Here is a 14872-nt window from a genome sequence, read left to right as displayed (position 1 = left end):
TGGTAGCACTGCTGCCCTGATTATAGACAGGTGCTCCGCATATGTGCTATCAAAGCACCAGTGGTTTCAGTGAGACCTCTGGCCTTCAGAAGTGAGGGTGGCCTGGCCTCCACTCCACATGTTATTCCTCCAAAATCACTAACGTGACCTTGCACAAGGTTGGTCCTTCCAGTGCCAAGTCCCACTGAAAACATCTGGGAAGTAGGCTCGGGTGAGGTAGCAGATGCATTTTGCATGTCTGAAATAAAAGCTTCAATCATTTCATACGACTGTTACACCCTGCATACATACTGTATGCTGTAATTCCCACGTTTCATTTGTTGCATTAGTCGTGTTGTAATTGTCAGTTGTGGGTCTCATTTGCTATATTTGTAGATAATTTTTTTGCTGTATCTTATTACTATTTGCGTGACAATCTCCCATGTGATTACTAGCTTCATTGGCTTGTCTTACTGTATTGTAACAAAAAGTACATACCTCATTGGATATTTAATTGGATATTATTCAGTGATAAATTCTGTAATTATTGAGATAAACAGTGTCATACGGTGCTCTATCAACACAGGCCTGTCAAATCATACTGATTGATTGTCCAGCCATTTCCCACAAAGGTAGTTAGAGAAACCCAAAACAATTCGGAAAGCTAGAGAAAAAACAACCAACCAACCAAACAAACAAGTAGTCCAAATAAGCAGTGCACTAGCCAAAAAGCCTTCTAACACCTTGTTTTTCTTTCATCATAAAAATCAGTACAGTACAGTAGAGTATATCAAAATTACAGTCAACAAACAAGAAAAAGCTGTGAAATCAAAAAGCACAAATCAAATGCAGGTTACATAAATATGGTCTAATAATACACTGTTTGTTTATATATAAAGACTTCTCGGAGACAAATGTGAATAGAAATAAATAGCATGTGACAGCTACAAACAATATGTGGACCTGAGACTACAATTTACATACAGTACATGAGCAGCTGAAAGTGTAGTGGGAGCTATTCATTTCTAACCATTGTGACACATTACACAATACTCACAAAATAAAGATGTTCTCTGCAAAGGATTATGCAAAAAACATGAAATCACTATATTCAAGGAATGTAGAAAGTATCCCGGACAAGTTTTTCCTGCTGGGCCCAGACGTCTGAGGAGATCTGCAGAGACACAAACACATTCACAAACATTACGGTCATATTCCTGCCTGTCTTCTCTATGTGTTCAACATCTCTGGGGATACAGGGACACTCCTCCTTTGTGCTTTTGATCTGTGACTAGGGGTACGTTCGTAAATCCACTCTGATGCTCTACACTGAAATGAGAGAGCGAAGGTACGGTACATTACAACGGTGCTCCCAATTTACGAACAGTCCAGTGTGCGCTCTGGGTGATATTTCCGAACGCACCCTAGATCAGAGGTGCCAAAATTCTCTCCTATGAAGGACCAAAGAATAATTTGTATGGAGGGCCGTGAGCCAAAAATAAATGTTGATATTGTGTGAAATTACATTACATTAAAATGTATTATATTTGATAGACAATTTACATTCTAAATCTAAAATAATTTTTCAAAAATAATAAAAACACTACTCTTGTATCTCTTTAACAGTTATTGTATTAGGTATATTTAGAGTTGATTGTAAAAATAAAAATACAATAAAATAAAATAAAATAAAATAAAAGGGAAAAGACACCTTTCTGACAGAAAGTGCATGTAACTCAAGGTGCATAGCCCTCACCCTACCATAGAACCCATTCTCATTCAGATATCTTGAGGTGAGGTCAAGGGACCCCATTGAGAATGGCCATGCTAGTTTTTCCCTATAGCCAAAATGTAGCCTGAATTTGGAGGATTATTTAGCCCCCCTTCTCGACAAGCTAGGTTGACGTGGTTGGTACCTCAGGAGATGTTCCATGTCTGGATGAAATTGATACCATCAGAGCCATAGAGCAGACACCTTCTGTGTCAACTACTATAAAAGCAGGGTGAATCCACTGTGCGCTCTGTGGTGTTTTTCCACTTACACGTACGTACAGTAGAGGCAAGGCACTGCGTGCTCCCTTCAGCAGCCTCCGAGGCTGTCGTTCCTGCTCTGTCCAGCAGAGGGCGGTATAGCACTGGAGGAGAGATGGGCGTTGGAGTCGTTTGCTGCTGTGTAGGCGGAGAAGCACTTGGATGGGGCATGTTGCTCTTCATCACAGCACAGGGCCTCCTCCTCCTCCCCATGCAGAGGAAACACCCGCGGCTCCCAGGGGGCCCGCGGCTGCAGACGACACATCATACACATGTAAGGAACATACACACATCATACACATGTAAGGAACATACACACATCATACACATGTAAGGAACATACACACATCATACACATGTTAAGAATATGCACACATCATACACATGTAAGGAACATACACACATCATACACATGTAAGGAACATACACACATCATACACATGTAAGGAACATACACACATCATACACATGTTAAGAACATGCACACATCATACACATGTAAGGAACATACACACATCATACACATGTAAGGAACATACACACATCATACACATGTAAGGAACATACACACATCATACACATGTAAGGAACATACACACATCATACACATGTAAGGAACATACACACATCATACACATGTTAAGAACATGCACACATCATACACATGTAAGGAACATACACACATCATACACATGTAAGGAACATACACACATCATACACATGTAAGGAACATACACACATCATACACATGTAAGGAACATACACACATCATACACATGTAAGGAACATACACACATCATACACATGTAAGGAACATACACACATCATACACATGTAAGGAACATACACACATCATACACATGTAAGGAACATACACACATCATACACATGTAAGGAACATACACACATCATACACATGTTAAGAACATGCACACATCATACACATGTAAGGAACATACACACATCATACACATGTAAGGAACATACACACATCATACACATGTAAGGAACATACACACATCATACACATGTTAAGAACATGCACACATCATACACATGTAAGGAACATACACACATCATACACAGGTAAGGAACATACTAGGGGTGGGACAAAATATCGATACTCACGGTATCGCGATATTTTCACTTGCGATACGTTATCGATACACTGGCACCAAGTATCGATATATTTATCTAAAATTTTTTTTTTTTTTTTTTTTTAATAAACAGGCTAAAATATTATGCTGTGTGTGGTAGTTGAAACATAGTTTCAAGTTGACGTTTATTTATGTTTGTAGTTGAAACAAAAACATAAATACTGTAGGCTACATGAATGGAAATGTTTGATCATTAATATCTACTTTTAGAAATTATATAGGTAGGTAGGTTATATAGGTTTTCTTGTTTTAATAATAATAATAAAAAGACAATGTGTAACTTTTCCTCCGTGGTATCGAAAATGGTATGAGTGAGTGAGTGAACTCTGAGAGAGTTCATGTCAATTCTGCTAATAAATACATAATACCTGCTTCTTGCCTTTTAGGGGTATTTTTTTCTCTTCAGTTACACAGATATCATGATGTATCGTAGGTTAAATTTCTTCCAATATATCGATTATCGCAGAATCGCTGTATCGTGATAATATCGTTATCGAGGGCCAAGTATCGTGACCGTATCGTATCGTGAGTTACTCCACGATTCCCACCGCTAGAACATACACACAACATACACAGGTAAGGAACATACACACAACATACACAGGTAAGGAACATACACATCATAGACATGTAAGGATCATACACACATCATACATAGGTAAGGAACATACACACATCATACACAGGTAAGGAACATACACACATCATACACAGGTAAGGAACATACACACAACATACACATGTAAGGAACATACACACATCATACACATGTAAGGAACATACACACATCATACACAGGTAAGGAACATACACACAACATACACATGTAAGGAACATACACACAACATACACAGGTAAGGAATATACACATCATAGACATGTAAGGAACATACACACATCATACACATGTAAAGAACATACACACATCATACACATGTAAGGAACATACACACATCATACACATGTAAGGAACATACACACATCATACACATGTAAGGAACATACACACATCATACACATGTAAAGAACATACACACATCATACACATGTAAGGAACATACACACATCATACATATGTAAGGAACATACACACATCATACACATGTAAAGAACATACACACATCATAGACATGTAAGGAACATACACACATCATACATATGTAAGGAACATACACACATCATACACATGTAAGGAACATACACACATCATACACATGTAAAGAACATACACACATCATAGACATGTAAGGAACATACACACATCATACATATGTAAGGAACATACACACATCATACACATGTAAGGAACATACACACATCATACACATGTAAAGAACATACACACATCATACACATGTAAGGAACATACACACATCATACACATGTAAGGAACATACACACATCATAAACATGTAAGCAACATACACACATCATACACATGTTAAGAACATGCACACATCATACACATGTAAGGAACATACACACATCATAGACATGTAAGGAACATACACACATCATACACATGTAAAGAACATACACACATCATACACATGTTAAGAACATGCACACATCATACACATGTAAGGAACATACACACATCATACACATGTAAGGAACATACACACATCATACACATGTAAAGAACATACACACATCATACACATGTAAGGAACATACACACATCATACACATGTTAAGAACATGCACACATCATACACATGTAAGGAACATACACACATCATACACATGTAAGGAACATACACACATCATACACATGTAAGGAACATACACACATCATACACATGTAAAGAACATGCACACATCATACACATGTAAGGAACATACACACATCATACACATGTAAGGAACATACACACATCATACACATGTAAGGAACATACACACATCATACACATGTAAGGAACATACACACATCATACACATGTAAGGAACATACACACATCATACACATGTAAAGAACATACACACATCATACACATGTAAGGAACATACACACATCATAGACATGTAAGGAACATACACACATCATACACATGTTAAGAACATGCACACATCATACACATGTAAGGAACATACACACATCATACACATGTAAAGAACATACACACATCATACACATGTTAAGAACATACACACATCATACACATGTAAGGAACATACACACATCATACACATGTAAGGAACATACACACATCATAAACATGTAAGCAACATACACACATCATACACATGTTAAGAACATGCACACATCATACACATGTAAGGAACATACACACATCATAGACATGTAAGGAACATACACACATCATACACATGTAAAGAACATACACACATCATACACATGTTAAGAACATGCACACATCATACACATGTAAGGAACATACACACATCATACACATGTAAGGAACATACACACATCATACACATGTAAAGAACATACACACATCATACACATGTAAGGAACATACACACATCATACACATGTTAAGAACATGCACACATCATACACATGTAAGGAACATACACACATCATACACATGTAAGGAACATACACACATCATACACATGTAAGGAACATACACACATCATACACATGTAAGGAACATACACACATCATACACATGTAAGGAACATACACACATCATACACATGTAAGGAACATACACACATCATACACATGTAAGCAACATACACACATCATACACATGTAAGGAACATACACACATCATACACATGTTAAGAACATACACACATCATACACATGTAAGGAACATACACACATCATACACATGTAAGGAACATACACACATCATACACATGTAAGGAACATACACACATCATACACATGTAAGGAACATACACACATACACATGTCAAGAACATATACACATGTAAGGAACATACACACATCATACACATGTAAGGAACATACACACATACACATGTCAAGAACATACACACATTATACACATGTAAGGAACATACACACATCATAGACATGTAAGCGTGTGTTCACACCTGACGCTTAACATAGGCAGAACTGAAGCTTGAGGCAGGCTCAAGCTGAGCTGACGCTTAACCGGTCACACAAGAAGCCTTCTCTTTTCCTCAGTGCCTCGCTCGGCGCGCCTTGAACCCGCCCACAACTCCCATTGACTTCATGCTTGGCAGCTTCACGCGTCACGCATGGAAAATAGGACTGAATCCTGAACGATTGCTTGAGCGTGCGTTGAGCACGCGCGTGGCTGGTGTGAACGGCATCGCCTGTTAACAAGGACACCGAAATGAAACTTGTGGGTTCAGAGTAGGTTGAGCTTAGGTTGAGCGTTGCTTCGGCGTATGGTGTGAACGGGCTGCAAGGAACATACACACATAGGCTTTACAGCCGCTAATGCACAGTCTGCACTCCTCTCTCTGTACATGTGTACAGTATGTCTAGTCTGTACATGTCTAGTCTGTACATGTGTACTGTACAGTATGTCTAGTCTACTCTGTACATGTGTACAGTATGTCTAGTCTGTACATGTGTACAGTATGTCTAGTCTGTACATGTCTGGTCTGTACATGTCTAGTCTGTACAAGTCTAGTCTGTACATGTGTACAGTATGTCTAGTCTGTACATGTCTAGTCTGTACATGTGTACAGTATGTCTAGTCTGTACATGTCTGGTCTGTACATGTCTAGTCTGTACATGTGTACAGTATGTCTAGTCTGTACATGTCTGGTCTGTACATGTCTGGTCTGTACATGTCTAGTCTGTAGGCTACATGTCTAGTCTGTACATGTCTAGTCTGTACATGTGTACAGTATGTCTAGTCTGTACATGTCTAGTCTGTACATGTCTGGTCTGTACATGTCTAGTCTGTAGGATACATGTCTAGTCTGTACATGTCTAGTCTGTACATATGTACAGTGTGTCTAGTCTGTACATGTCTAGTCTGTACATGTGTACAATATGTCTAGTCTGTACATGTCTAGTCTGTACATGTGTACAGTATGTCTAGTCTGTACATGTCTGGTCTGTACATGTCTAGTCTGTACATGTGTACAGTATGTCTAGTCTGTACATGTCTAGTCTGTACATGTGTACAGTATGTCTAGTCTGTACATGTCTAGTCTGTACATGTGTACAGTATGTCTAGTCTGTACAAGTCTAGTCTGCACATGTGTACAGTATGTCTAGTCTGTACATGTCTAGTCTGTACATGTGTACAGTATGTCTAGTCTTGTTTATTTATTTAGCGCTTTATCACAGCCAAGTGTCAAAGGGCTTTACCAGGACTGGTCAAAAAATGCTACAGTATGTGAACGCAGCCATAGTAACGTGTGTGTGTGTGTGTGTGTGTGTGTGTGTGTGTGTGTGTCAACATCAAGGAGGTTTAATAAGAACTGTGTGTGCTACACAAAACATGCAGTCAGTTTCATTTTCATTGCAGTCGTCATTTTCATTGTTAAGTTTGCAGTCCCCCCTCAACCCCCGTTCCAAATTTGTCCCAAAATTAATTTACATCCCCTCCGATCCTATTTTTGTCGGCCCGGGAAGCTGGATCCCTGCGTGGCCGGCTGGAACACAAAATGTGCTTTAATCAGCATCTTGTAGGGGCGCTGGAGCGATGTGGGAGATATCTGCAATCTTCAATCAGAGGAAAGTGGAGCAGAGCACTGCAATCACAGCATCATCAGCGGGAGTGGAGAGGAGACAAGCATCTGTGTGGGCTCTCAAGGACACATCCAGGCTTCATAGAGGTACATTATGGGCACTACTGTATGACTTTGTATTACAATACATGTTGCTCTGTGTCAGAAGGATCATGTTTTCTGCAGTGTTGGACACAGAGAGGAAACATGGCCTTTTTGATGACGTGACAGCCCACAGGACATTCCTTGTGAAGTTACTGCCCCCTACAGGACTGGGGCCAGCACACCCTGACACCTCTTCCTAACATCCCGAGCAAGCGAGCCCTGGCTTATGGAGCGTGAATAATTGTCCAGATATAAGCAGGACGACCCTCACGTCCTAAAATGCCCCTATGTTGAAGGTGGTGTGGTTCGCAAAGCTTAGCAGAAATAGAGCCGAGGTGGGTGATTTTTCAATCAAGCGATGCTCACTTGCTCGTCCGCAACACGGCGAGTTAGGAATCGCTGTGATACTCCCGGGTGGTTTAAGCTGTGTTGCTTTGGGTCTGACCTGCCACTCCTCCCCGCTTGGCGCTTCGTCGGTGTCCAGCTGAGAGCAGCTCCACTCCATAGAGCTCTCCTCTCCTGAGGCGCACACCCCCTCCCCGCCGCCTGACGACCGGCTGCCAGATCTGCCATGAAAAACAAGCATACCCCACATGGAACGTCAGTGTCTTAGTAGTCCAGTTGTGCTTACGTGCATAGGGAAATCACACTCCTAACCCAGCTGCTCAAGGTACCAGATTTTGGGTTGATGCTGATCTTTTGATTATAAGAAACCCAGATGTCTGTTGAAAAAACCCATTCCATTACTGTGCTGAAATAATCTTACAATATATATTATTAAATTTGATATTTAATTATATATATAATATAAGTCAAGTCATGTTACTCGGGTCCCCCACCTCTGGTACTGGGGTCATGTTTGTTCCCTAAATCCAACTGCTCGTCAAGTGTGTGCATCCCTATGCTGCAACAGTCTTTGTATCTGCATGTGTGTGTGTGTGTGTGTGTGTGTGTGTGTGTGTGTGTGTGTGTGTGTGTGTGTGTGTGTTCCACCTGGTGGGGCGTGGGCAGCGTCGTCTCTTTCCCCAGGACGACCAGCGCAACTTCTCTCTCTGCTCTGATGCCAAGTGTCTCTGGGCAAAATCTTCATCAGTGATGACCTCAACCTGAGAAACACACACACACACACACACACACACACACACACACACACACACACACACACACACGAAGATGATATTTTCTCCAAAAATATCAAAAGAGCTGCTCCTGGCTAAACAGCTGCTCCTGGGACTGTACCTGCGACTCCACTTCCTCCTTCTTCATTAGGGACTGGGAGTTCACCGCCCTCCAACTGTGGAAAATACAGACTTTGTGAGATGAATGACAAAACATGGACTATGTGGATAACAACTCTCTGTCTATTATATTAAATAATGTATAGCAGTGTTTGCTACATAGCCAATCTGGGAACCCAGAGTCTATCAGTCTGATGACTGATATGACTCTGGGACAGACGGCCGATATGTCGGGTTTGCGCTGTATAGTGGATGTGTGTGCCAAGACCTCCACTTCCGTGCGCCGCAGTTATTGTTTGCAGTCTAATTGACGCAAGAATGGAGTTGGAGCTGATTGATTGTAGGTGGTTTAGTCCAGACGACATTTCAGCTAATAATAATAAAAAATAGCTGCATATGAGATGCTGTCGGACTGTAAACAATGACGGAAGGGGCGGGACGTCCGCTCTACAGTGGAAATCATGACATATCGTCCGTCTGTCCCAGAGTCATATTAGTCATCAGACTGATAGACATATTAGAGTCATATTAGTCATTAGACTGATAGACTCTGGGTGCCCAGATCGCTACATAGCAGACACGGGACTCAAACAGCCTGAAAAGTGGGAAGGTCACTTGCGAGCTAAATAAATCAAGTACTCGTCATGGTTTGATGAAGTCATTCATAAATAATTGTAAAGCACTTTGAGAGGAACTGATTTTTTTTGGTGAGTCAATCATGACTCATGATTGACCCCAGCCCCTACAACACCTGCTGACATGTGAATTTGTGCCAGAGGCCCCACCTACACCTTGATTCTCATTGGATCTGGTGGTGTCCCATACCTGGGTGTGAGGATGTCTTTGTACTGCAGCTTCTCCCCTTTGGCGGTAGCAGCCAGCGACATGGGCGACATGACGATGTTGTCGATGCTGTACACATTCTCCCCTTGCCGTCTGCGAACAAGGCCCTGGCAGCCAGGAAACGTTATGTTGTAATGTTGCATTGATAACATTTTAGTCGACAGTTTGCAACTTAAAAGTGTTCACACATATTCAAAGTCGTTTTGAGTCGTTAGGATGCCATAACTGAAGTTTTCTGTAGACTGAGGCTTTTTTACCATTCAGAACACATGTACACTTTGTAAATGAAGCATGTGAGTTCATGTTTTGCAGCAATACAAACATTGCAATGTGAACTACCAATGAAAAATCTTGCCATGGCATTGTTAAGAGTTTGTTTTATTTGAAGTCATTGCCTACACCAGAATTTGGTCAACTGCAGGTATGTTTTCATGTTGGTAATGTCAGAATTCAGGAAGTCAGAGAAATCAGAGTCAAACCGAGTTCCCAAGTACAGTAATATTTACCAGATGAAAGCTGAGGTGAACAGCATTTTCAAGTTGGAACCTTGTATCTATATGCCATGAATGTAGCATAACAAAGACATGCTCAACAATCAAATTTGAAGCTAAAATCACTATTTGACTATTTATGAATATGATTTATTTAAGAGATTGCATGTGTAAAAGCAAACAAATACATTTACACTTCACATTTGACACTATCTGAGCTATTTGGAGGTGTGTGTATATTTGTGTTACCTGCAAGGCCTGCTTGTGTGTTTGTGAGGTCCGTGTGTAGGTCTCCTCCAGCGCCTCCTCTGAGCTCTCCTCAAGGTCACAGAGATGGTACAGGACATCCTCTTCATCTATGCATCACACACGCACGCACGCGCACACACACACACACACACACACACACACACACACACACACACACACACACACACACACACACACACACACACACACAATGGATTGTATTGCAGCTGTAACAATCATTACTATATAAATAAAAAGACCTGGTACCAAATTTGAAGACATTTCCTCAAGGCGTTCCCGAGATATCGCCTTCACGAGCATGGAACGGAGTGACCTTGAACCTTTACCACCATCAAAATCTAATGAGTTCATCCTTGAGTCCAAGTGGACGTTTCTGCCAAATTTGAATAAATTATCTCAAGGCGTTCCTGAGATATCACGCTAAAGAGCATGGAACAGAGGGATGTGAGGTCACAGTGACCTTGAACTTTGACCACCAAAATCCAATCAGTTTATCCTTGAGCCCAAGTGGATGTTTGAGCCAAATTTGAAGAATTCCCTCAAGGCGTTCCTGAGATATCGTGTTAACGAGCATGGGACGTACATACGTACGTACATACGGACAGACGGACGTACGAATGTACAGACAGACAGCCAGGGCTGTCGCCGGAGGTGGCATAAAGACAGTTAAGTTGATCACTCGCCCAAAGACTTGGTGGATTCCTTTAAACCCATAAAAGTCTGAGTGGTTTCTTTTCACACGCACACCTTCCATCACCCTGTGACTGTGCCTTTTCTTCCTCTTCCTCTGATAGGCTCTCCTGTGTGGCATCTGCGCAGATCCCGCCCACCCGGCAGGTGACACACCCCTAACACCGCCCCGCTGGTGCCTTGCATGATGCTTGTAGTTGTGACCTAGAGTGACACACACGCACACGCACACACACACACACACACACACACATGCACACGCACATGCACACACAACATATTTATTACACCACAGGAACTTCCCCTTACATTCAAAACTGCCACCCAATCCCTGGGGGATTATGCGTTTGGTTAAAGTGTACAATAGTCTCATTACGCTAGGCGGATGACTGCTTGTCCTGAACCCTGGTCTTATCACACAATGGAGTGGGTAATCTTCATTATGAGAGTGAGGTAGATGCCAGCCTCAGCTTGCCTGGGCTGAATCCTAATCAGGGTATCTGCCAGAAAGCCAAAATTAAGATGTTTTAATACCTTGTAATGCTATGATGGCTATATTGAATGCAAGACCGATTTAACAATAAAAAATAAAAAAATCTTGTTGTTACCACTGGCTTCGTCAGGCATCCCTACAGACACAAAACTCCTCGCTGTCAGGTAAAAAGAAGTGGCTGGCGACTGCACATAAATCGGAGGAGGCATGTGAGAGTCTACAGCCTCCCCAGATCAGCAGAGGGGGTGGAGCAACGCCCGGGACCACTTAGACAGTGAACAAAAAGGGGGGGAAAAAAAGAAGAAGAAAAACAAAAAGAAAACTGCACTGCATTGTTTTGAGTAGCCAATAAACTGTATTAGGATTTTGTAGTTGGTTTTATTCAGCCAAATATTGTCAGAGCTTATCAATTATGTGCTTGTCTCAGCAGAAAACCGTGGTTGTACTGTGTGAATGTGAAGCAGGGTGTTGCTGGAACAGAGCATGGTGCTGAGTCAGCCTTCTCTGGATATAAATACAAGTTTAAAAAGAAAGCCCCCATGGTTCATTTCACCTTCCCTCCCTCTCTTCCCTCCTAGGATCAACCAATCTTTAGTTGTTCTGGATCATTAAGCTCCACTGTGGATGATAGCGCCAAACCATGTGAGCAAGAGCCAATCACAGCCCTGAACTCACAGGTAAGTAGATGCATGCAGGGGTGGATCGATGATTAACCAACGCACTTAACCAACTCACAATAATGTACACACACGCGCACGCAAATACGCGCACGTGAATACACACACACACACACACACACACACACACACACGTAACGTGAGACGCCAAGTTGATTTTATTACCAGCCGTGACAGCGGGGCTGGTACTGTTTTCACATTAAGTTGTGAGTCTGTGTGTGTGTGTGTGTGTGTGTGTGTGTGTGTGTGTGTGTCATCATGGCAAAATGTGGTCCTGGAGACACCTAAGTAAAATAAAATTCATTCATTCAAATTCATTCATTCATTCAAGTAACTACCACAGAAGCCGTTTTGAATACTGTCCAGTGTCCAGGTGTTCATGTCTGTCTGTCTACTATCTGTCTGTGGACGGATTTTGTGAATGTGATAGCGTCAAAACCATGCAAGATGCAGTCATGAAACTGTACAGGTGTGCAGTTGACATAAAAATGAAGGTCGAGTTCGAAAATGGGCATGATCCAAGCAAGGGTTCCAGGCCGCCTCGATCACCCCCCCCCCCCCCCCACACACACACATTGCCCCCCCCCCCCCCGCCCCCCCCCCCCCAAAACTTTATGCCCCTGGTCCACATTTGTTTCACGTCGCGGCTGGTGTGATCTCATCACAAAGTGTTCTCTAGTTCCCATCTACAATTCAGTGGGAAGCCTCTGACATGGCCGGAACTAATTATGATGCTCCACAGGAAGAACAAGTAGCCAGACCAGAAGAGAAGAGAAGAGAAGAGAAGAGAAGAGAAGAGAAGAGAAGAGAAGAGAAGAGAAGAGAAGAGAAGAGAAGAGAAGAGAAGAGAAGAGAAGAGAAGAGAGCATGTTAGCAGTACTGGTGTGTAGCAGTAGCTTACTGTTGTGCAGCGGTGTGGAGCTGTGAGTCAGTCTGTTGTAGCGGCCTGGACTGGACTGTTCTTGGGCCAGGGCCCTCTGCAAGTGGTGGGACAAAGGCGTGTCTGGGAGGAGAGGACATGAGAGCAAATCACACTGTTGCATACTCCACTAGTGAATCTATGTGGTCAGAATACCATAACAGTTTTGATAGTCAAATATCTTAGGATATCTCTAAATGCAAGCCCACAGACTACAGTAGATCTACACTGTGAGAGAGAGGCAGGCAGGAGATGTAGGAAGATGTTTCCGCCCAAAGGTCACAAACTTTATGAAGAGTTATAGAGAGTATGAAGAGAGACTAAATAGGCTTCCTGAAGGTAGAATGAAGCTGAAAATGGATCAAGAATTGATTAGTATTGAGAAAGTTGTTCTTTAGTGTTATTTCATCCTGTCTGAACATGAAAACATAGAAATACACTTGGCAATATTATATGGAAGAAACAGCATATGCATATACATTTCTGGAAAGTCATGGTGGACAAGTCCAAAACCACTTTTGAATTGCTCCAATTAGTCTGAACCATTTCTCAGGCTGATCATGCCAAACTTAGGTCATTTATTTTGCAATATATTTTAATTGCTATTTATCACATAATTTCTTCATTGGTAAAAACGCTACCAACTGAAGCAAATGTGAAAATGCTTTTGCAATATTGAGGACACGTCTATTCAGCTAATACATCATAAATGCACATAAAAACAGCACTTTAATCATCAACTTGATACATCATCAATGATTGTTTCAAGACTGGCTGCTTTCATTCGACAACAGTTTGCAACATTAAAACTTTTGTTCCACATACCTCTTCATATGAGAGTCAAACTCCAAAATTAGACTTAGATGGTTTCTTTGAGGAGTCAAAGGCAAATAACCACTTACAGCAACTACATTTATACAATGCATCTGAGACAGCAGCTTTAGTGCTTACTGGAAAACGTCTATTAGAGCTCTGAGTCCCTTTTACTGGCTGGGTGAGGTGAGGCGACACGTTTTGACAAATAGAAGGCAGGTCTCAATCAGAAGCCGGTTACAATTATTATTATTATTATTATTTTTAACTTGCATTCAAACATCACATTTGCTGAACGCCATGGCAGCAGCACAGAGAAAAAAGTACGACCTGAAATGCAAGCTGTCAGTTGTCAAATTTGTAGAACAAAACTCTTTAGAAGCAACAGCAAGACATTTCTCCCTTCACCCCAAGAGAGTGAGAGAATGACGAAAAAAGAAAGACGAACTTCAACGTCTGTCCGAGGAAGACGCTGACGCATGCTGTTCAAACGACGGACAGGAGAGG

At 41.6% G+C, this 14872-nt stretch overlaps 1 protein-coding gene across 1 annotated transcript in view; it reads right to left on the bottom strand.

The window, feature by feature from the left end:
* Positions 1-758: 758 nt before the first annotated feature.
* kansl1l (KAT8 regulatory NSL complex subunit 1-like) overlaps positions 759-14872 on the bottom strand; it is a 35473-nt gene continuing 21359 nt past the window's right edge. The window contains exons 8-16 of the mRNA XM_083638158.1: positions 13535-13636; positions 11521-11667; positions 10753-10859; positions 9995-10119; positions 9171-9225; positions 8925-9037; positions 8377-8497; positions 2022-2260; positions 759-1153 (exon numbers count right to left, since the gene is read on the bottom strand). Of these exons, the coding sequence (XP_083494284.1) occupies positions 2060-2260; positions 8377-8497; positions 8925-9037; positions 9171-9225; positions 9995-10119; positions 10753-10859; positions 11521-11667; positions 13535-13636 (971 nt within the window). The 3' untranslated portion in view covers positions 759-1153; positions 2022-2059. The remainder of the gene's footprint in view (positions 1154-2021; positions 2261-8376; positions 8498-8924; positions 9038-9170; positions 9226-9994; positions 10120-10752; positions 10860-11520; positions 11668-13534; positions 13637-14872) is intronic.

This window comes from Poromitra crassiceps (genome assembly GCF_964638095.1).
Source record: "Poromitra crassiceps genome assembly, chromosome: 6".
NCBI classification, from domain to species: Eukaryota; Metazoa; Chordata; class Actinopteri; order Beryciformes; family Melamphaidae; genus Poromitra; species Poromitra crassiceps.
This window is presented reverse-complemented; position numbering and strand designations above follow the sequence as displayed.